At 45.4% G+C, this 24,009-nt stretch overlaps 1 protein-coding gene across 12 annotated transcripts in view; it reads right to left on the bottom strand.

The window, feature by feature from the left end:
• CPEB1 (cytoplasmic polyadenylation element binding protein 1) overlaps positions 1–23,263 on the bottom strand; it is an 89,293-nt gene extending 66,030 nt beyond the window's left edge. The window contains exons 1-2 of one of the 12 annotated variants that reach the window (XM_027068169.2): positions 23,167–23,263; positions 7,276–7,450 (exon numbers count right to left, since the gene is read on the bottom strand). In XM_027068169.2, coding sequence (XP_026923970.1) covers positions 7,276–7,450; positions 23,167–23,181 — 190 coding nt within the window. In that variant the 5' untranslated portion in view covers positions 23,182–23,263. Of the gene's footprint in view, positions 1–7,275; positions 7,451–10,963; positions 11,117–21,492; positions 21,665–22,228; positions 22,366–22,400; positions 22,550–22,682; positions 22,941–23,166 lie in introns of those variants that run through there. The other 11 variants (XM_053223498.1, XM_053223491.1, XM_053223495.1 and 8 more) reach the window with 11 other exon arrangements.
• Between the last annotated feature and the right edge of the window lie 746 nt (positions 23,264–24,009).

Below are 24,009 nucleotides of genomic sequence, written 5' to 3'. Positions count from 1 at the left end.
GTCACAAATGACAAATACTGTAGGATTCTATTTACATGTTCTAGTTAGAACAGTCAAAATCTTAAAGACATAAGGTGTAATGGCAAGTGCCAGGGGGTGGCAATGAGGGAAGAATGGGGGAGTTACTGTTCAGTGGGTACAGAGTTTCAGCCTTACAGGATGATGAATTATAGGGATAATGGCTGCACAACAACGTGCATGTACATCATGTCACTGAACTGTGCACTAGAAAAATGGTTATGATGGTAAATTTTCTTTTACAATAAAGAAATATCCTAAACATTAATAGGTAGGGGATGTGGGGGAGGGGATGTGGGGGAAAGAACTTATTTGAACTTAAAATTAGGGCCTCTTTCAGTTTCAGTACCCAGTTTGTGAGAATGTATTCATCAAGCAATTGTACAACGACCCCCACCATGTGCCAGACGCAGTACTGAGGATTAGGAACCCAAGGATATTTAAGACCCGGTCCTTTGTAGTCCAGACCAGAAACCAGGAATTCAACTTCAAAAATCATGACCCCAGCAATGCTCTCACACAACTGTGTTCTTTATATATCCACACCATCACAATCCGTACCATCACATAACAAGTAAGTGCAGTTTCAGGCACTATTCTACATATTCAAGATCCATGTCTTATTCAAACTTCCCCAAATCCTATAGACAGGTACTGTTACTACTCCTGTGTTATAGTTAGGGCAACTTAATCTCAGAGAATTAGCTAAAATTAGGTCAAGTTGCACATCCAGGATCTGTTTTCAAGTTCATCTGCATCCAGAGCCTGCATTTTTTGTGTAGGTTTATAATGAAATGGGCAAATTGAATAGGCTTCTTCTTATCTACTTTGTTTTGAGAATACATTTAGACCACCACACAGGTCAATGAACAATCTGAAATAGCCAAGAATGATCTCGCTACCGGTAACAGAGGCAGGAGAATGTGAGAAAAAGTTTTCAGAGGTGATAACCAAGCCATTCTTGAACAAGACAAGGATTTTTCTAGGCAGGGAATATTCAATTTAGTATCCTGCTTAACAGTTCAGCTATGCAGCAGAACAGCACTTCCTGCATGATTTCATCTAAGCCAGTGACTTTAATTATATAATGGAATCTCAAGAAACACACCAGACAGAACAGGATAAAAGAAAAGACCCCTGGGGCCCAGTTCTAGGGATCTTTCCTTGGATGATGCCAGACCATATATGCCTCATGTATTCTTTTAACTGTAGAAAATTTTTCACAGTAGAGACAAAAAATTAAGTAGGCTTCACACCAAGACTGAAAAATTTTTCAAATGCTTAGTTATTTTCAGAGTGTGCGCACGTCAGTGGGGAAGGGGCAGATCTGAGAGAGGGAGAGAGAAAATCCCACGCAGGCTCCATACGGTCAGCACAAAGTCTGACTTGGGGCTCAATCTCACAAACCAGGAGATCATGACCTGAGCTGACATCAAGAGTCAGACACTTAACCAACGGAGCCACCCAGGTGCCCCCAGACTGACTGAACTTTGCAGTATCACAATACCTGGGGTCTACAAAGATGTAGAGGACAACTCTCATGAAAATCTGGCAGGATTGTAAACTGATAAAAATCACTTTGAAGACAGTTATATACTCATCACTCTGCAATTCACTTCTAGGTTCATATGCTAAAGAAATTCTTGTTATATGCACATAAGGAGATACAAACAAGATGTTCACCAAAATACTGTTTTTAACAGCAAAAAATCATTTTCCAACAGAGGATCAGATAAATAACATTTATGTAAAATGCTACTACTATACAGTAATTAAAACCCACTGATTTGACCTTAAAATGTCAATATGGACACATTGCAAATGTAATACATGGAAAATGGCAAATACAAGCATACCTTATTTTATTGCATTTTTCAGGTACTCCAGGTATTTTATTGCATTTTCAGAAACCGAAGATTTATGGCCACCCCACATTTAGCAAGTCTATCGCTGCCATTTCTCCACCAGTATTTGCTCACTTTGTGTCTCTGAGTCACATTTTGGTAGTTCTTGCAATATTTCAAACTTTTCATGATTATTGCAATTGTTACAGTGACCTGTGACCTTTGACGTTACTACTGTAATTGCTTTGGGGTGCCACAAACTGCGCCCACTTAACCAATGACAAACTTAACCGATAAATGTTATGTGTTCACACTGTTCCACCAATTGGCTGTTCCCCTGCTCTCCCCCTCTTTTTTGGCCTCCCTAGTCCCTGAGGCACAACAGTGTCAAAATAAGGCCAACTGATAACCCTACAGTGGCTTCTAGGGGTCCAAGGGAAAGGAAGAGTCACACGTCTCTCACTTTAAATCAAAAGCTAAAAATGGTTAAGCTCAGTGAGGAAGGTGTGTTGAAAGCAGAGATAAGCCAAAAGCTAGGCTTCTTGTCCCAAACAGGCAAGTTGTAAATGCAAAAGGCAAGTTCTTGAAGGACATTAAAAGTGCTACTTGTCAACAAACACGTAAGACAAACAGCCTAACTGCTGATACGCAGAAAGTCTTAATGGTCTGCAGAGAAGATCAAACCAGCCACAACCTTCCCAGAGGCCAAGCCTAATCCAGAGCAAGGTCCTTACTATCTTCACTTCTGTGAAGACAGAGAGGGGAGGAAGCTGCAGAAGACAAATACGAAACTAACAGAGATTGGTTCATGAGGTTTAAGGAAAGACACCATTTTTATACCATAAAACCGCAAAATAAAGCAGTAAGTTACCCACAAGGTCTGAGATAATTAATGAAGGTTTTCAGGGCACATGAAACAGCCTAAATCAGAAGAAGATGCCATCTAGGACTTCCACAGCGTGAGAGGAGAAGTCAGTGCTTGGCTTCAAAGGACAGGTTGACTCCGTTGGTAGGGGCTAATGCAGCTGCTGGCTTTAAGTCAAAGCCTGTGCTCATGCGCCATTCTGAAAACCCTAGGGCCTTTAAGAATTATGCTCAACCTACTCTGCCTGGACTCTGTCAAGGGAACAACAAAGTCCAGACAGTACTTCTGTTTACAATGTGGTACACTAAATATTGCAAACCCAAATATTGTTGAGACCTACTGCTCAGAAAAAAAGGATTTCTTTCAAACTATTACTGTTCATTGACAATGCACCTAGTCACCCAAGAGCTTTGACAGAGATGTACAATGAGATCAATGTTGTTTACACACCTGCTGACACAACATCCATTCTGCAGCCCATGGATCTAGAAGTAATTTCAACTTTCAAGTCTTACTATTTAAGAAATATTTTGTAAGGCTATAGCTGCCATAGATAGGGATTCCTCTGATGGATCTGGGCAAGTAAACTGAAAACCTTCTGGAAAGGATTCACCATTCTGGATGCCAATAAAAACATTCATGATTCATGGGAAGAGGTCAGAATACCAACATAAATAGGAGTTTGGAAGAAACTGACCCCAACCCTCATGGATGACTTTGAGGGGTTCAAGACTTCAGGAGAGGAAGTCACTGCAGATGTGGTAGAAACAGCAAGAGAAAAAGAATTAGAAATGGAGCCTGAAGATGGGACTCAATTGATGAAATCTCACGATCAAACTGTAACAGACGGCGGGTTGCTTCTTATGGATGAGCACAGAAAGTGGAGATGCTGGGAAGACTGCTGAAATGACAACAAAGGATTTAGAATATTACCTATACTCAGTTGATAAGAAGGCAGAGGCAGGGTTTGAGAGGATGGACTCCAATTTTTTTCCCCCACTGTAAATGTTTTTGAGAATTTTACAGGTCTCAGGAAAAACTAAGAATGTGTATGTATGTATACGCATACATATGTATTAATACTTTATCTTCACATATTACATTACAAAGATTTTTATGTAGCTAAACATGTAAAAAGATTATTCTCGAAAGGTATTATTCTATTAACTACATGACATTCCATCGCTTGAATATACAGTATAAATATTTCCCTCTTGGGAGACACTTAAGCTTTTTCAAATTTTCACCACCGTAACGATGCTCTAAGTATCCGTTTACATAAATCCTTATTTGCACTGATTACTACTCTGTAGGAGAGATTCTCAGATCTCGACATACTGAGTCAAAGAGCGTGATGATTTCTAAAAGCTAAGAAGTTATCTTTGAGGCCGAGTTGTAAAGAAGCTGCAGTGGCAAACAGAGGAGCAATGCCAGGAACCCTTCCTGAGTGCAAAGATGAATGGTGAGTCGATCCTCCCTTTCCTGTCATGGGATGGCAGCCCGCTTAGAGGTCTGACTTCCATTTTGTTCTCCATCTTGTTGGGAGAAATTGGTAATCAGATCTTGGAGGACAAATCAGTTCCTTAATGTCACTGGTCATGGACCTCTGACAACTCTCACAAGAACATCCAGGGACTTTGCACAGCCCACAACATCCACCCCATCTAGCCCAACACCCCTGCAGCCACGGTGTGGGCACTCCCCCTTCCCTACTCCCCCATTCTGTGCCTAAAACATGCCAAGCTCTCTAAGAAGCCTTAGTCCAACCTTTTGTCTGAAATGTTTTCCCCACACTCTTTACAAGATCTAGCTTCTTCTCCTCCTTTAGTACTCTGTTTTAAACATACCTCCCCAGAGAGTTCTTGCCTGACCATGTCACTCAAAACATCATTACTTCATAGTACTAAAACTTGCAATGATTTTACTTATTTCTCTATTGAGTTTCTCCCATTATCCATGATGGGAAAGCAGGTTCTGAGAATACCACATAAAGTCAGGAATGCCTGAAGCCTAACAACAGTGACTGGCATGAAGGACGCATTCCATAACTATTTGCTGAATTTCTGGTGAATTTGGCTAACTGTGGAAGTGGGACCAAGTGTTTAGTAATCTAAGTAGGAAGAATCTAAAGACAGAGTTTGGAGGGAGGGACCTGAGCTACAGATTCAAGGTTGGGTTCATCTGCTTTCCTTGATGTGGTAGCTGAAGGAGGTCTCCCAAAGATGTCCATGTCTTCATCCCTGGAACCTGTGCACATCTCAGAATGAAATACCAGTGTCTGCCTAGCTGCACAGACAACCAATCATCCCAGTGTTAGAGCAGCATGATCTAGGCTCTAAGGCCAGGACTCCATCTATGGCGTGCCTGGCTCAAGAGAAATCTGAGCTGCAGCAGTCACAGCATCCATTAGAGCCCCAATAAAACCAAGACCACACCAGACACAGGAGTCAAAACCTGGGCATAAACCTGCATGCACCTGAAGATGTGCTGTTTGTGGGAGCTGAGTGTTAGAAAGTGACCAAACAACACAGTGACAGCAGACTTTGATTTAAGCCTGAGATTAGCCACTTAGTAGGTAGCCTTGCCCAAGTCCTCTAACCTAGCTGAGACTTCGTTTTCTCATCGTAAAATGGAACCGAATCCTTCCTAAAAGAAGGGTAATATTATTTTCAGAAGCTGCCACAGCCACCCCACCTTCCACAACCACCACTGTGAACAGTCAGCAGCCATAGACCTCAAGGCAAGACCCTCCTCCAGCATAAAGACTAGGACTCACTCAAAGTTCAGATGATGGTTAGCCTTTTTTTTAGCAATTAAGTATTTTTAAAGTATGAACAATTTTTTTACATATATAATGCTATTGCACACATCACAGACTACGGAATGGCATAAATATAACTTCCATATTCACTAGGAAACCAAAAAATTCCTTTGGCTCACTTCCTTGCAGTATCGGCTTTGCTGTGGCAGTCTGGAACCCAACCCACAATTTCTCTGAGGTATGCCTAAGTTCCCAGCATGTCTGAGGCAACCCAGTGAAATTTATGCCATTGTTGAGGGTCATTCATATTGAAATATAATTCATGAAACCTTCTCAAAGAAGAAAAACAACACATACGTTGAATCGAGATTTTCTGAGTTTTTAAATTGACATAAGCTAAAGGAGAGTAAGGGTTGTTATTAGCTCATGATGTACACCAATTAATATAAAATACACATGTACTTTATTGGAAGTTTGAAGAGACCAGACCTACCAGCATTCCTAGTTCCTCCTATGTCCTTCTCCCATTTGCCCTCCAGTTAGAACAATGTACTAGAAATAAATTCTATAGTTACCACAGGTCAGTCTCCTTTGTGAGGACATCTCTCCTTCAGACATTTAGCTACTTTATGTTCATATACGCCTGCATCTTTATGGGAATGATTTCCAACGTCAACTTAGGAAGTAAATCAAAGAATTTATAATGAAAGAGCAGCAATTGCCAGTTCTTATTCTGCAAATCCCACTATTGCCAAATTTCTTCAAGATCCACTTAAAGAATTAAAAATATGTTCAACTTTCAACTAAAATAACCCCAACAACAAACACTCCATCAACATGTTGCAACTTCTACAAATGATTATGACACAGCACTGTCAGGACATCCGAGTCTCCTTGTGAAATACCACCTTCAGGGGATGCTGCCCTCTCCGTCCACTATCCTATGGAATATCCTAAATATCATGAAAACTCAATGCTTGCTGGGCACCTGGGTGGCTCAGTCGGTTGAGCATCTGACTTCGGCTCAGATCATGAACTCATGTTTTGTGAGTTCCAGCCCCACTCTGGGCTCTGTGCTGACAGCTTGGAGCCTGGAAGCTGGAGCCTGCTTCAGATTCTGTGTCTCCCTCTCTCTCTGCCCCTCCCCTACCTGCACTCTCTCTCTCTCAAAAAGAAGATTAAAAAAAAAATCTCAATGATTGCTGACCCACATTCATGTGTAAAAGCAATTATTCAAGAGATGCACTGTCCAATACAGCAGCCACTAATCATGTGGCCACAAGCATTTGGAATGCAGCTAGTTCGAACTGAGCAGTGCAGTAAATGTGAAATATATACTGAAGTCTTAGTACTAACAAAATAGGATATCTCATTAACAGTTTTTACACTGATTACATACTCACATATTTTGTTAGGTTAGGTAAATATTAATGTCACTTTTCAAAAAAAAAAAAAAACCTTTTACATGTGGCTACCAGAAAATCTAATTACATATATGACTCCTATTATAATTCTATATATAAATAGTCCTGATATCTTTGACCTATCCTTTTTTATCTTTTTATGTGTCATAAAATAGACTTGTACATTATAAATCAAAGCCAGTCTTCACTTAGAAGAGAACCCAATCCACAAAGTAAGCTACGAAAAGGGGCAAGTGTCACCAGAGATTCAAGGTCATTCTTTACAAGCTTCACAAGAAAGCTTCCTAGAAACAGCTCTACATACATGCCTAGTGTAGGTTTTCATACATACATACACACACTAAATTTTCAAATCTAAGTCACCTGGCAAATGATCATGAATTCCTCGGTTTATGGGTGTAGTGCAGACTCTACTGAAATCCAGAGAATTATCCAATATGGCATTTATCCTTCGAAAGATATTGGCATTGCTACACGTGGAGAGTGCGGGTGCTTCCTGGTTGTCCCAACAATCTTTTATCCTTCCAGCTTCTTCTTCCTACACACAGAAAAAAGATATTTAGGTTTTCCTCCTAGACACCAGAAAAGATACTTAGGTTTTTCTATACTCCCTTACTCCTAAATCCAACACTGTGAGTTAGATAAAGTAACAAGGACTTGAATTTCTTACCTATATACTAAAATACCTGAGGAGTCCTATTATGGGCGAGGTATCTTGAGAGAACTAAAAGAGGGGTAAAACAACAACAAGACACCTAAATACAAGTTATTGCCCCAGAACTTTCTAATCTAATAGGAGATATATAGGAATTAGCATGGTGTGGCAGCAGCAGGAGTTTTAGAACCAGAAATATGAGATTCAAATCTTGGAGGCTGATCTATATACTATTTGGCAATTAAAAAAATGAAGGACTGGGGCGCCTGGATGGCTCAATCGGTTAAGCGTCTGACTTCAGCTCAGGTCATGATCTCACTATTAGTGAGTTCAAGCCCCTCACAGAGCTCTACCCTGTCAGTTCAGAGGCACTTCGGATCCTCTGTCTCCCCCTCTCTGCCTCTTTTGCACTCATTATCGCTGTCAAAAATAAACATTAAAAAAAGGAAATATTGATACACGCTACAACATGGATAAACCTCAAGTACACTATGCTAAGTGAAAGCAGTCACAGAAGACCACCTATTATTAGCCCATTAATATGAAATGTCCCAAACAGACAAATCTATAGGAGATGAGTTGTCTTCATCTCAGGGTGGACAGGGAAGAAGGTTTGGGGATGGTGGCTAATGGGTACAAGGTTTGTGATAATGAGATAATGAAGATACTCTAAAATTAGATTAGGGTAATAAATCACAAAACTGTACACTAAAAATTACTGAATTTTATGCTTATGTGAATTGTATCTCAATAGAGTTAAAGAGTTTGGTTCTGCCATTTATTGTCAGTTACTTAACCTCTGTGCCTCAGTTGCCCTATTTCTGAAATGGGAAGAGTACCTACCAACCTTTTGATGAGATATCTAAAGCACTTAGCATGGAGCCTGGTATATGGTAGCTGCTATTTTTACACCTGAAGATACAACTACAGAAGACACAATAAGCACCAAGAGTGTACAAACACCATCCAAAGAGAATGGTTTATGTGGTATCTCAGTAGATAACACCACCATCTGCTAGGTGTCCCAGACAGAAATCTCTTCACTCTTCAGTCTCCCTCACTCACCACATGTGATGCCTGACATAGTAAGCAATGAGATAATGGCTGACAGAGTCACCAGCTCTAGGATTCCCAATGATCTTGGGGAAAATCAGCAAAAAGCAGACCAAGTATGGAAACTAGCACCCAGGATCTTACAGCTGGTCACTTCAAAACAAAATTCTAAAAAGCTGGGTGCCTATTAATGTTCAGGTAAGCAGGAGAAGGAGCAGAAGCACAGAATTTATCAACGCTATAGGATGGTCTTAAAGGGACAAACTTGAATCCCGTATCATTCTCAAGCTCTTGAAAAGACTGTATCCGTTGGAAGCTGTGAGGATGACCAGAACGCACAGTCCTGCATATTCCCTGGGTCATTTACCCAAACCTTCCAGAAGCCACCATTGAGAACAGCTAAACCCATAGACACAAGGCCCTGTTCACAACTGTAGATTTCTAAGATGATTCTCAACCTCACTAAGGCAACATCACAAAGGCTAAGATGCAAGCATTTACAATCAATCTGTAGATCTTAAAGCTACATGTCTCCCTCATTCACTGCCTAATAAACTTTAACCAATTGCCTGCTATGTACAGTGAGCACCCAAAGGGGAGGCAGATTAGAGATCCAACCAAAAAGAGATTTCTGAAGTCTGGAAAGGGAACTAAGATCTGGTCGTGTTGTTAACAGTTACGACATAAGCTACAGTTGGCTGTAATCCTATACTGTCCTCTCAGCCAAGGGAGCTCAGAAGAAGACAATGTGCCTGAAAGTAAAGGTAGGAAGAAGGTGTGAAGCACACAGAGAACAGAAGGGCATTATCAGAAGCGGCCCAATGTGGTGGGGCACTGGGTATAGAAGACTGCAAACTGGAAAGAAGGCCTCATGCCAGGTTCAGGATTAGAACAACCTCCTATATCAAAGGTTTCAAAACTTTAAAGGGCCTCTCTTAATACACAATCTGATTTTTATTTACTAGTACAGATGTGCTATAGATCTATGGATTCCCAGATCCTGGCCACACTTACAAGAAGTAGCACCCTAATAGTCTCAGAAGACCTCAAGCAACTATGTGAAACAAGAGAGGCAGAGCCTGTGAGCAAAGTGCCACTGTGGTGAGGGGATGATGCAGGCCCAGAGGCCTTCTGGGAGAAACCTGCTTCCCCAGGAGTAGGGCAAGGTCTAAGAATCGTACCATCTCAAGCAGCCTGAAAAAAAAAAAAATTAGGCCTGACCCAACTCTGCCCCACTCCCAATCCCATTACGAACATGCACCGTAACTCTGAAACTCAAGGCTAATGCTATCTGGAATGTCTCCCTCCCTCTCCTCCTCTCAGGTTTGCCAAGCCAGTTATCTAGAGGAGTCCAGGTAATTAGAACACAAGTAAATGGAGTATTCAATTAATACCCCAAACTGCCTAATTAGTAAGTACCAGTGGTTTGCCTTGAATAACCAATTTGGAAGGGGGTTAAAAAAAAAAAATCAAAGCCAGCAATATCAGATGGGGAACAGATCTACTTTCCTTATGTGTACAATAGGGATAAAAGTAGTAACAAGGTCTCACAGAGCTCTTTGTGAATTAATGCATATAACATGCTTGCCACAGTACCTGGAACATAACTATGTGCTGAACAGATGAATGTTCGCTATCAGTAGTATCACTACTGCACCAAGGGCTCAGAGGCCACCACAAGGATCCCTGAATAAAAGACTATTTGCTCATCAAAAGAGAATAATGTACTAAATACTCAGGCAAACTACTTTTTTGAAGACCCCAGGCCCTTCTATGCCTAACTTTCCTAATCATTTGATTCAGAAAGCTTAATTAAAAGGACTTAAGACAGGACACAAATCAAACTGCCCAAAACCTGTACCTACTGCAGAATTTAGCAATCCTTTAAACTCTTCAGCTAAATGAATTCAGTGTCTCATCTTCAAAACACTTATCTCTTATCCACACCCATACTTACACACCCATTACTCTGTATATTCTATCCTGACTGATCACTTTATAGGTCTGAGTTCCTACCAATGTTTTACCATAAATACAAACAGTTTTCTCCCTGGGTTATACCACTCTTGTCTGGCAGTTTTCAGTTGCTTCTGGCATATTTTGCCCTTAAATGGGACCATTTGCTAGGTGTTTTGTTTTGTTTTTTTTAACTTTTATTTGGTCTTTCATGATGAACAGGAAAGGAGGCTTTAAGACAGATCAGAAGCTTAGAATGCAAATCTTAACACTATTGACAACTATGGATCAACGGAGCAAATTACTTGGCAAAGCTAGAAATGAAAAGCAGGAATTCTTACTGTCAGGGACTAAAACTAATGTCAAGATAAAACTAGTTGTACCTACTGTCAGAATGAACGGCTCATGATGAATCTCTATGGATACAAGCTATTTTATAGCAGGCCTCAATGTTCTCCTGGTCAATAGGTGAAAATGGACACTCCCATCATGAACCAACACTGGTCTCCTACACCAGTAATTCTCAACTGGTTGGGACAGGGAGACAACAGACAGAAAAAAAAAAAAGCATTCATTTTTTCCAGAAGGGAAGAATCTTCCCCCAAAACTGAATCACTGTTTCACAAAGCAGAACACAGGACAGCCTGTGGAGTACAAATACTAAATCTACCATTTAGGTATGTTCTAGGAGCCTTGGTTGTCTTGGGTATTCAAGTGGAGTACCACCTACTTCGCAGACTTTGTAGTAATGAGAAATCTATAAAGTGCCTGGATAGGCTCATCCCAGTGAAATTCACCAAGAAGCTTATTTACTTGTTTAGCACACAACTGGAGGTTTTTCTCCATTTGTGGTTTGAAACTGTCCCTCATAACACTTTAAAAGTCTGAACCCATACCACATAGCTATGTGTTCTAATTAAAGAATAATATGCCCAAATTTTATACTTATTTGTATGCTAGAACAGTCTAATTGGAAATACTGGTCTTGCCTTCAGATGCCATACAATCCAGGATCAACATGGTAATAGGATGGCCATTCTTTTAGGTCAAAATCCTGGTCTGGGGGTTATTTAATGGTCATAATGAATGCCAACTTTACCATCTCTGGGTTGATATAATTTGCCTTTAATCAAAAACAATACCTATACTGCAGACCTCAAGACCATTTCTGCTAATTATTTACTATGGATTCATGAAAGCCAGTTGAGAGATTTAAGGAAGACTCTCTGAAGGGCACACACTTTACTCTTCAAGACGGAATTTTAACCTGGGGTCCACAGATCGCAATCTACTAAGCTTCCAGCAAAACTGTGTTCACATTAAAAAATTTTCTGAGTGGGAATGCAAGCTGGTGCGGCTACTCTGGAAAACAGTATGGAGGCTCCTCAAAAAAATTAAAACTGGAACTACCTTATGACCCAGCAATTGCACCAGTAGGTATTTATCCAAGGGATACAGGTGTGCTGTTTTGAAGGGACACATGCACCCCAATGTTTACAGCAGCACTATCGACAATAACCAAAGTATGGAAAGAGCCCAAATGTCCATCGATGGATGAACAGATAAAGAAGATGTGGTATATATCTACACATACATACAATGAAGTATTACTTGGCAATCAAAAAGAATGAAATCTTGCCATTTGCAACTACGTAGATGGAACTGGAGAGTATTGTGCTAAGTGAAATTAGTCAGAGAAAGACAAATATCATATGACTTCACTCAGATGAGGAATTTAAGAGACAAAACGGATGAACAGAAGGGAAGGGAAATAAAAGTAATATAAAAACAGGGAGGGGGACAAAGCATAAGGGACTCATAAATATGGGGAACAAACAGGGTTACTGAAGGGGGTATGGGAGAGGGGATGGGCTAAATGGGTAAGGGGCATTAAGGAATCTATTCCTGAAATCATTGTTGCACTATATGCTAACTAATTTGGATGTAAATTAAAACAAAATAAAGCGTTCGGTTGAAAAAATTAAGATTAAAAAAAATTTTGAGAATAAGATTTTCTAATTACATCTTTTTTAGTTGAAAGCATTCATCTTGAACATTTAGGTTTTGTTTCATTAAGATACACCAACAGTATATTGGGGGCAATAGACTTAGATGCCCCTGAAAACTAGTTCACAGACGTACTTCGGCGATTTGCTTTTATAGTAATAAAGCTGAAAAAAACCTCTATAGGATTTACACTCATGATTCTGAGGATACTGTTTAACCACAATTCTGAACAGTCCTTATATGAACAACCACTTACAAAAATGTTATCCAGACCAAAGATTAGGAAATGGCTACAGTTTCACCTGAGGAATTGACAGGTTATCTTTATGAAGAATGTAAATCATCTAGCCAAATTTCCACCTTTGCTTTGGTCACCTGGTCACTCAAAGCCAGTTTCTGGTTGAACTTCAATGAGTCTGTAGCTAAGAAGTGCTTCTCTATGTTTGACTTTCTCCTTGACCCTTACTTGTCCATTCTTAACTGAAATTCCACCTCGAGTCTTCTGTGCAACACTGGAAGGAATTAAAATTTATTATGTTGGTCCATACAAAACTGCCAATACTCAACCTTTTGCAACCAACAAAATGGCAGCTTCACAGAGTTCAATCTAGTATTTCATAAGTACTAAAAGCCTGTTACATTAGATTTTGAGATTACAGACAGATAAAACATAATCCCTGCCCAAAGGAGAATTAGTTAAGTGGGAGAAGAAAATCTAGTTAGGTAAATGGAGACTGAGGTAAGCACAAAATGCTACACACAGGAGAAGAATAAATTAAGGTATCTGGAATAGTGTGACAATTCAGACTTTCAAGCTAGAGTCTAATGAAAAATCAGAATTTCCGTAAGTGTGGGAAGAACAGACAAGCAGAGAATAAACACAGAGTGGATACAGAACACAGTAAATTCAATGAAAGAAAGCAGAGGAATAGGGCTGGATAGGGAGGTTCACCAGTAATAAAGGAGAAATGGCTGCAGGTCCTTACAGAGAGACAAAATAAATCCATCACCAGATACAAAATTCAAGATACCACCCCTTCTTCCTCTCCTTCATGACCTGACTTTCCTCTCTTCTCCACTGGTTCTTTCCCAACAATCTGTAAGTATGCCCAAGGCTCTCTCATCTTTAAAAAAAAAATCTTCCTTGACTTAAAACATCCTCCCAAGTCACTGCCTTCTTTCTTTTGTTCTACTACCAACCTTCTAAAAAGGTGCTATACTTCTTAACCCATTTGTCCCCTGAACCCACGATATCCTGCTGGCACAAAGCTGCAAAAAGACACCACAGAACTCCTAAATTAAGGACTTCATAGTTTCCAAACCCAACCAACATTTCAAGTTCATCTTACTTGCTATTTTGGGGGATCTGATCCTTAACTCTTCTCCACTCATTTAATTCAGGAACCCCTTTCTTCTGGATCTCTCTTTTCTGATTAGTTTTCAGTTTCCACAGAGTATATCTAATGCATCTCTCTCTCCCTCCTCCCTCTTTCTTTCTTTCTCCCTCTCTTTCTCTCCCTCTCCCTCATACATACACACACACACGCACACACACTATAATCTCAGTCTGGAAAAGGAAATCCTACAATTTCCAGGACAGGTTTATGAGAACATGAAGGAAATATTTAATACCACGACTGCTCAAGAGTACAGAGAACACACGGCCACCAAAATTGTAGCTCTTGTCACACTTACCTATCAAACTGTTAGCTATATGCACTGTTAGCTCTGCATTTTATAAATGGTAAAGCCCTCAAAGACCTTCACTGAAGCAGTACTCAGTATCATATCTGCCACATTTGCAGGTACTCAATTCAGACACCACAGGAAGGGAGACCCATATCACATGCCTTTCACAGGCATGTTCGACCACCTCAATCACAACCTCCATAAATGGTAGTGACTCCTTTCTTCAATGTTAAGACAGGATGAAAAATAAAAATTTAGTCACCAATTCTAGCTCTGTCACTGTCAAAGCCCCAAGCCACTCAAAGTCATTTTCAGCAGTTGGGAGTTTTAAACCCCTCAGACCAGAGACAATTTACATGAACAAAAAATAAAGAACCCATAACAACATAACCTGGTGATTGCAGACCCAAAGATTACAATTACATTTACTGATTGTATTCTCATCATATGCTAGGAGCCATTCTGGAGACAGAGGGTAAATAAGACAATCCCTGCACCCAAGGAGTTAGTCTAATGGGAACACAAGCACATCGAGTATGTTACATGCTATTTTGTGAGCTCAACAATAAATAAAGAAGTAACAAGGGTATTAGGGAGGTGAAAATATTAAAAGGTTTTACCATACAGTCATAATAGGAGTGGGGAAGGCAGTCTGGCAAAAAAAGAACATGTACAAGGGCAAGGGGGGATGAAATGGGTGCTTTCAGGCAACTAGAAGTTCGCTGTTGCTAGAATTTTAATTGCAAGGGACACTATGCTATGACCCAGAAGTTGCACTCAGGCTCCCATATACAAGAGAAAGAAGTATGCAGGACTATAAAAAGGCAGGTACAATACTCAGAGCAGTTTTATACTCAAACTCTGAAGAGAAACAAAACACCCACAGTGCTGGTGGTCCCCAAGACCACCCCCAGATTTGATCAATTATCAAGAGGACTCACAGGACTCAGCATAGAGTGGTACTCAGCACATACAGCTAATTATTACAGCCAGAAGATACAGAGAAACACCAGCAAAGGGAAAGGGCACATGGTTCAAAGTCTGGGGGAAATCAGGTACAAGCTTCCAAGAGTCCTCTTACAGGAGAGTCATAGAAGATAAACTTAATCGCTTAGCTCCCCCCAGCAACAAGTTGTGACAACACACCTGAAATGTTGCCAACGAGGGAAGCTTGCTAGAAACTTGGCTCCCAGGGTTTTTTATTGAGGGGTGGTCACAAAGGCAGCCTCTGCCTGGAATACACCCAAATTCCAGACTCCAGGAGGGAAGCAGGTATTCAGCATAAATCACATTGCTTGCACAATTTAGGTGTAGTAATTCACTCTATTAATTCTGGAAATGGTAGGATTATAGCAATCAATTCGGGATTCCACTGAAACTTGTAGAAATCTCAGATATTAAATTAAGCTGGGGGGGGGGGTGTCAGACACCAAAGAGTGCATGCTACACGATTTCATTTGTAAGTTCAAAAATGGGCAAAACCAATCGATGACAACAGAAGTCAGAACAGTAGTTCATGGGGGGGGGGGGGGAGGGGGTCAAGGGTGAGATACAGAATGGCAAAGGGCACAGGGAATCTTAACAAGTGAAGGGAACATTCTAGATCTTCATCTGTGTGGCAGTTTCTTAGGTATATAAAAATAACATCAACATGTAAAAACTAACCAAGCTATACACTTACAATTAGTGCCTTTTACCATATGTACGTTCTCTCTCAATTTTAAAAAGATTCAAGCAGGAGACCAGTAGACCACTAGACTGAAGCCAGACCATGATGGGCTTCGTACGCTACCAAGGGGACTGGCCCTTACTGTGTGAAGCAGTTCTCCAAGTGAGGTCTGTGCACTCATGAAGGTCCCCAAAGCCCTTTCAGAAGCCCACCCGTCTAAAACTTCTTTCATAACCTTAAAATACCAATTTCTTTTTTCACTATGCTGACATTTGCAACGATGATACAAAAGTAACGAGTGGGTAAAACCGGCACCTTCGCAGGAATCAAGGCAACGCCAATAAACTGTACTAGAAGTGACTCTACTCTTCCTGCTCTGCAATCCCAGGAAGATAGGTCTGAGGAGCAACAGGACCACTAGTATGGTAGCGCTCCAGAGTGGTGGGTGTGAGCAGCCAAGAACTGAGGAAAAAGGTAAAGACCAGACTGAAAATACTGAAGGGAGGCCTGAACTAGCAGTGGCCATGGTAAGGGAGAAGGAAGGAAAGGTGGCAGGGGCTAAGAGAGACACAGAGTTAGACCACATCAAGGCATTCTAGTTTCCAAAGGAAAGCTGCAAATATGTATTTACCTAGTGTCTGTACTAGGGCCTCCAGTAACTGAAAAATTTTAAAGAAAGGGGGTGCCTGGGTAGCTCAGTCAGTTCCAGAGTCCAACTTCGGCTCAGGTCATGGTCCCACATTTCCCAAGTTCGAGCCCCCATGGTGTTTGCTGCTGTTAGTGTGGAGCCTGCTTCAGAGCCTCTGTCCCACTCTCTCAGCCCCTCCCCTGCATGTGCTCGCTCTCAAAAATAAATCAACATTAAAAAAATAAAAATCAGGGGCACAAGGGTGGCTCAGTCGATTGAGCGTCCGACTTCGGCTCAGGTCATGATCTCGCGGTCTGTGGGTTCAAGCTCCGCGTTGGGCTCTGTGCTGGCGGCTCGGAGCCTGGAGCCTGTTTCGGATTCTGTGTCTCCCTCTCTCTGACCCTCCCCCATTCATGCTGTCTCTGTCTCAAAAATAGATAAATGTTAAAAAAAAAAATTTTTTTTTTAATAAATAAAAATCAGAACACCCAAACACATTCTCTCCCCCTAGAGGATACTACAGTCTAGTTGGGGGGGGGAGGGGGGAAGAGACTAATTGGGTAGAGGGGATAGAATCAGATTGGCCCCAGGAGATGAAGTAAGGGGAAAAAATTGGTTGTTTTTAAAACTGCTGGGTTCACGGTACTTCAGCAAAATAGAACTCATTCAGTAAGCCAGTCAGAACTATGGATTCTGAGAACAATCAGGGCTGGGCTCAAGGTAACTGCTTTCCTCCAACAGAAAGCTACTCCCATACCTTTATCCAAGGAGACAGACTTCTGGCCATGATGCTAAACCTGTTAGGATGGTACATATATCAGCATATAATGCTGGCCAAGAATAAAGAAACCAGTAACGCTATTACAGTTGGAGAACAACCTCAAACCTGGTCACACAGAGAGAGAACTAGTGCTGCAAGAATATACAGGCCCTCTGTATAAAGGGACAAGAAAGAGCCAACAGAATGAACCATAAGGAATGTGGCATTCAGGGGGATGAGAAAGCTTCTAAGTGCCAGGACAAGAAAAGATCAGACAGGGCAAGGGGAAAGCTATAGAGTCTCATGAGACTGAGATTTTAAGTCTCAGAGACCAATACAGCAAAGGTCAAGGTGCCTGAATTCTAGAAATACCCATCTGGAAAGGAAGAGACCAGAGTTCAAGTTCTGGCTCTATCATCCACTCGCTGAATGGACTTAACCACTTTTCATTCTCAGCTTAATTCTCTCATCCGTGGAAATAGCCATTAGGATCTGCGTTGTCAACTCCAAGTTACATCTGGGAGACCGACAGGTCTCTAATATCTTCTAAGCTTCAAAACCATTCCAAAATTATAGCTTAAAACAAACAAACAAACAAGCACAACAGTCTCAGGAGAAAGGACAGACTTGGGAGACAGATGGTATCAGAGCCAGAAGCCAGGAGCACAAAGCCAGAATGCAGAGAGCACAGGTGTTAAGTAGTAAGAGATTAAGTGTTCTGTCAAAAGGAAAAAAACAAAAAACAGCTCAAGGTAACTGCTTTCCTCCAACAGAAAGCTACTCCCATACCTTTATCCAAGGAGGCAGACTTCTGGCGATCGTGCTAAATCCGTCAGGATGGTACACATATCAGCATATAACGCTGGCCAAGAATAAAGAAACCAGTAACGCTATTACAGCTAAGTTACTCCCAGAATCAACAGCTAGATACAACCGTGACCCATTTTTCACACACAAATCAATCTTTAGACCTGCCCTCTAGGGATTCTACAATTACCTCAAGGCAAGTAATCACAAAATGCCTTAAAAATCAAAACAAAGAGTGTTCACTCACTATAATCCAACAAGTGTTCCAACCATACAGCAATACTAAAAAAACAAAGAATTCAAACGTTATCCATGCCTAAGGGTTCTTCTGCGCTACTGAAAGCAAAGCTCTACCCCAACTAGTCAGGAATTTCTCCCCCCCCCCCCCCCACGCCTGTTATTTAAAAACATATTATACGTTAAGGAAGCAAAATAATCCCTGACTGGAGGCTTTTTAAATCCCAAATAAGAAAACTTACTGAAAATTATGTTTACAATGTAAATTTAATACTGAAATTTAGTTACGGACTTTTTATGGAAAGTCAGATAATTTTCCCCATAAAATATAGGAAATATTAACACACATTATGTACCTTGGTTCATTCCACCTTTTCCAATAGTTTATTATAACAGATGTCTTGTTTTGGGGGGGGGGCTCCTACCTTGAACATAAAAACTTTCAGCACTTAAAATTTGTGCTCACTGAAGTGGCTGAGCTCTCATGAGGAGGTATAACCAAAGCAGGCTGCAACAATGGCAGGAAAGAAAACAAAGCACTTCCAAAGCTGCAATGTGGGGGGCCAAGGAGGCAGGTGCGATCAAGAATTCTTGGCTTTAAATCAAACAACAGATTGAAGCAAAAATTCTTGTAGCCTCCTCTACTCCAACCTCTGGGTCCAACCCCCTTACTAACCCCCTCACCCTCTATCCCCAGGCTTTCTGGCAAGTTCTCCCCAGAGTCAGTACAGCTTAGATACTGCCTAGGAAAAGCAGATTTGCAAAACAGGATGGGATTAGCACAGCTCTCCCACAGGAAAGAAAATAATTTGTTATTTGATCCTATGATTTCTTTTACTCACTCCACCACTAGCTACTGAAGATAACAGCCTACCCTTAATATCCAGGTTTGGTATGCATTCCTGTCCCAAACTTCAAGCCAGAGGTACAAACCCACTAATTAATTTGCACTTCACACAAACACATAATTTTAGGGAACGGTCATTTAGACAAGGGACCTGAAACCAATGAATGAGAAAATCTGCACAGATATTGCCTATCACGTAAACACTAAAGTACCAGCAGCGAGCTACTTTAGTCATCTCACTCTTCCTGCCCACCCCCAAATTCACAAACACTAAACTCCTGAGTGCTTGGGCTAAAAAGGTCTGCTAGAAAAACAGCTGGAAACAGGTAACATTTTAAAGCTTCCAACCTTCCGAAAACTGTCCAGACCACAGGTTTAAAAAAAAAAAAAAAAAAAAAAAGCTATCAAGTCTGTATTTCTCTGTGAATTTTGACAGAAAAATCCCTCTGGCAAAATGGTCTTTACTGCTTTATGCTTTAAACCCTTTGGGAATAAAATACAGAAATAAAAGGTACAAATCCCTTTACCTCTGCTAGTGTAGCTCTGTACACTGCTGCCAGTCTAAATTTTACTCAGTTTTACCCAGAATGAAAACCCAGTCTCTCATTCCTGGCAAAGAGAGGCATCTTACGCCCTGGAAGCTTATTCAAGAAAATCTCAGTAAGCACTGCTAAAACCCCTATTAATTCTTCCTGGAAATCTAGGAGGCATGATTTTGGGAATCTTAGCTATGAGAAAAAAGGTGAGACTTAATAAGCCACATTCTCCTTCTGGAGTCTTCAAACAATTATCTAATTTCACATTTGCCTAATCTCAAAAGTTATTAGAATTTTAACTGTCCTGAAAAAGGAAAGTCTTCTGTGCAGAGGGTTGGGAGGGTCACCCCCGCCCCAGTGGGAGGAGCCCGATTTCTCCAGACCTCAGGCTCTCTCAGATCAGCGAACCGCTCTGACACACATGGTGGAATGATAGACGCAGCACATTCCTCCCGACGGCAACGCCGCTGCACTAATGCTCAGAAGACCCACACTGACTTCCACAACCAGACATTCCCTCCAACGCAGTTAAGTAAGGCTCACTTTGCCTGTAAATGGGGCTCCAGCATAAAGCACCGCATTTTCTCTACAAACTACATCACCAGTAAGCCTTGACCCCCTCGGACATACCGGAATACACAGACTATCACGTTGAGCTACGGCACCAGAAAGACCTAGGTTCACACTTGAATTTTATTCCTTAATAGCCCTGTAACTTGATTTCAGAGCCTGTTTCCTCATTTACAAAATGGGGGGGGGGGGGGGGAGAGACACCTAAAAGGAACATTTGAAGACCGAAATCCCAAAACTAGTCTAGTCCTCACCTTGAATCTGCTCTTCAGAGACAGATTACCTTCGGTCTTACACTATTCAGTTTAATTGCTGCATTTAAAACAGACCGGCAGCTTTAACTAGGAAGAAAAAAGTCAAAGATCCATCAACCTGGGCCCACATTTTTGTGTGGCAACAACCAGCTGCTCCCTTTAGAGAGACGGAAATTCTGTGGTTCCAGACGCACTACAACTCTTTCCCTCCTCTCCCCACTTCGCTCCTTCATATTACCTCGGGCCCCTGGAGGGATGGGAGCACACAACCAGCTTTAAGGATTTAAAACAAAATAAACAGCTCGATGACTCATGAAGATACTGAGCCACTATCAAGAGCTCCCTGGCTAACAACTTGGGCGTTAAGCCTGGGGTCTTCTTCCACTTTCTGCCTCGTGAACACTGCCAGGAGGCGTGCCACGGCGGCAGAAACCACAGCACCACGGCCGCGTCGGGTGCCCCGGGCGTGCTTCCACGGTCGCCCACCCCGTGCACCGCACCGGCTCGCGTACAGCTGGCCCAAAGTCCCCTCCACACGGGGGGGCCGGGCGCGGGAGAGGATTGGAGAACGCGCCTTGGGAGGAGGGATGGCAAGCGTTTTGCGCTCACGAACACGCACCTTCACGTAGGGAAGCCGACTTCCAAATCCCACCGCCAGGCCAACTCGAGCTCGAATTCGATCGCTGGGACAAAAACCAAACCCGACGGCAACGTGCTCTGGGAGCACGTGCGGCTCAAAGCCAGCGCCACCGGGAAAGGGAGAAGAGCAGCGGGGGGGGGGGGGGGGGGGGGGGGAGCTGGGCGCTCCCGTCCTCACCGCCCCCGCCACACGTAGCCCGGAGCACCCCGAGCTCCAGAGACCAACCCTCCTTGCATTCCCTTCCTCACCCCGACAGAAACCCCGCCACCGACCTGAGCTTCCCGGGTTCCGGGCGGCCCGTACGGATCCTTCCTCCCCGTCAGCCGCGCGCGTCCCCAGGCCCGGCCCGAGGGCGCAAGCTGGCCGTCACCTGCGCTGCGGGAGCGGCCGGCCGCACACCTGCGCCTCCCAGGGCGCCAAGCGCCCCGCTGGCCCTTCGCCCCGACGGATGACGCAGAGTTTACTCGGTGCCCGGGGAGGCGGCGGAGCGGTAGCCAGGGAGACCAGAGGCGGCAGCTGCCGCGGAGCTGCGGCGCCCGGCGGTGTGGGGGGGCCGGGGGGAAGGGGCCGCCGCCGGCTTCTCACGGGTGCGGCCGACCTCCCTCCCCAGGCGCGAGGCTCCCGCAGGGCGCGCGCAGCGGGGCGAGGCCTGCAAGGTGCACGCGGCCGCGAAACCGGGCCGCGCTCCCGGGCCCGGGTGCGCCTCGGCTTCTCGGCCTGTCGCAGGCCCTCGGGCGGCGCTGGGCGGCTCACGAGGGCTCCGGCCCGGCCTCCCGCCCCCGGGAACAGGGCTACAAAGTCAGGGGCGACCGCACGACACACAACGCCCACTCCGCGAAAAAGCCCCGGGGAACGACGCCGAGTGGGACCGCCAGGGGGTGAGTGGCCTGTCCCGGGTCTGGGTCCCGTCGGCCCCACCGGGGCCTCTCTAGCCAGCTGCCCGCCCCCGCCCGAGGCCGGGGCGCACTCCGCACCCGCCTCCCCCCAGCTGGTGCCACTGGCCCGAACCTGGACTGAGGAGAGAATGACAGAACCGGGGCGCCACAGGCACGCCGGGTCCTCTCTCTCCCCCGGCCGCCCTTGGGGAAAGCCGAGGCAGGTGCGGCCTACGCTCCCTCCACAGCCGCGCCGCCCCCAAGCCTGCACGGCCGCCCGCCGACGTCCGCAGGACCCACCTCACCTCAGAGCCGCCAGCCTCCCCGGCGCGAAGCCCGGGCGCACGTGCCCGACGACCACCCGCGCGGGACCCTACCCCGCCAGCCCCGCCCCCAGAACGCGGCTCCGGCACAATCGAACGTGTGAAGCCACGTGACCTCCCGGGCCGGGAAGCGCGGTCCGCACGAGGGGCCTGATCCCTCCGCCTTAAAGGAGCCGTGCCCGCTGCCGTCGTGGCACGCTCAGATCGGCGTAGGTCCGGCGCGGGGGGGTCTCCACCGCGGGCAGCCCCGCCCCACCGGGCCACTCAGCCCCGCCGCCCACTGGGTACGAACGAGACTTGCGTGGGGCCCTCCGTGGTGCGTGAGCTCCTTGCGCCGGCGGCTTCGGGTCTCACGTGCGACGGCTGCGGGAGAAGGAAATGCTCCCGGCGCCGAGGCGCCTTTCCGTCCGGTCGGCTCCCGTCTGGACATACACTCGAGGCCACCGGGCGACCGCAGTGCAGCCTGGAGGCCCCGCCGGCCGCCCCCGGAGGGCCGCGGCGCCTTTAAGCCCAAAGGCCCTGAGTCACGAGGAGGCTCCCTGCCCCCCCTCGCACACACTCCTCCACGAGGCCCCACGCCCGCGGGCACGTGACCCGCGCCCCGCCCGGGGCTCGCGCTCCTTCGGCGGGGGGGAGGGGGGCGGGGAGGAGCGGACCGCCGAGCCGGCCGAGGCTGCGCGCGGACCGTTAGCTGCAGCGGCCGGGACCGCGCCCGGCCCCGCCCCGGCGGGCGGCAGGCGGCTCTTACCAGCGGGAACGCCATGGGGCCGGCGTGGCCCTGCGGGACGGACGGGCCGGCCGGCGGGCGGCGAGCCGGCGCGGCAAAGGACGCGCAGACACGTGGGCACTATTTTTGCAGCAAGCCGCACACAGCGCCGCGCCCCGGACCGTTTATAAAGCCCCGCGGAGCCGCGCCCCCCCACCCCCCACCCCGCCCCGGCCGGATGCGAAGCACCTGTGTCGGCCCCGCCCGGGCCCCCGCCTCCGCCCGCTCCGCCCCTCCCTGCGGGCCCGGCCGAGGGCTCGGCCGCCCACCCGGAGCTGGGCTCCAGGACCGGGAGGCCAGAGGCCCACGCTTGAGCGCGCTACTCACCTAGTGACCCTGCCCAAGTCACTTCTCTGCGGGGCCTCACTTTTCCCCGTGTGGGACTTACAAGCCGCTGCGACGCGGCGGCGGTGTGGTTTGTCAGGAGAGCCCCGTGCCGGTGCTCCTGTTCTTCCAAGGACCCCTCCAGGGCGGGAGCCGGCCCTGCGCGCCCCTGCCCTAGCCCGTGCCCTTGCCCTTGCCCCTGTTCCCGGACTCCGGCAGGCGCGCGCTCACACTAGATCGGCTGCTCCCGGGGCTGGAAGGGGGGCGCGTCGGGGGATTCCGGAAACTTCCTAAGACACTCGGGGTCCTCTTTGGGCCGCAGTTCCCTGGGGAAACCAATCCCGACGCTCCTGCCGGACTGTGATGGGACTTGACGGAGTGGGGACGAGGGACAGGGCGGCGGCCACGGGGCAGGAGAAACCACCGTGATCCCGGCTGTCGTCAGGAAAGGCGACCTGGGTAGCTGGTGCAGGAGCGGTCTGGAGCCCCCAAGCAAGCGCA

The sequence above is a fragment of the Acinonyx jubatus genome, chromosome B3 (genome assembly GCF_027475565.1).
Source record: "Acinonyx jubatus isolate Ajub_Pintada_27869175 chromosome B3, VMU_Ajub_asm_v1.0, whole genome shotgun sequence".
NCBI classification, from domain to species: domain Eukaryota; kingdom Metazoa; phylum Chordata; class Mammalia; order Carnivora; family Felidae; genus Acinonyx; species Acinonyx jubatus.
The sequence above is the reverse complement of the archived record's forward strand: the minus strand, read 5'-3'. Positions and strand labels throughout refer to the sequence as shown.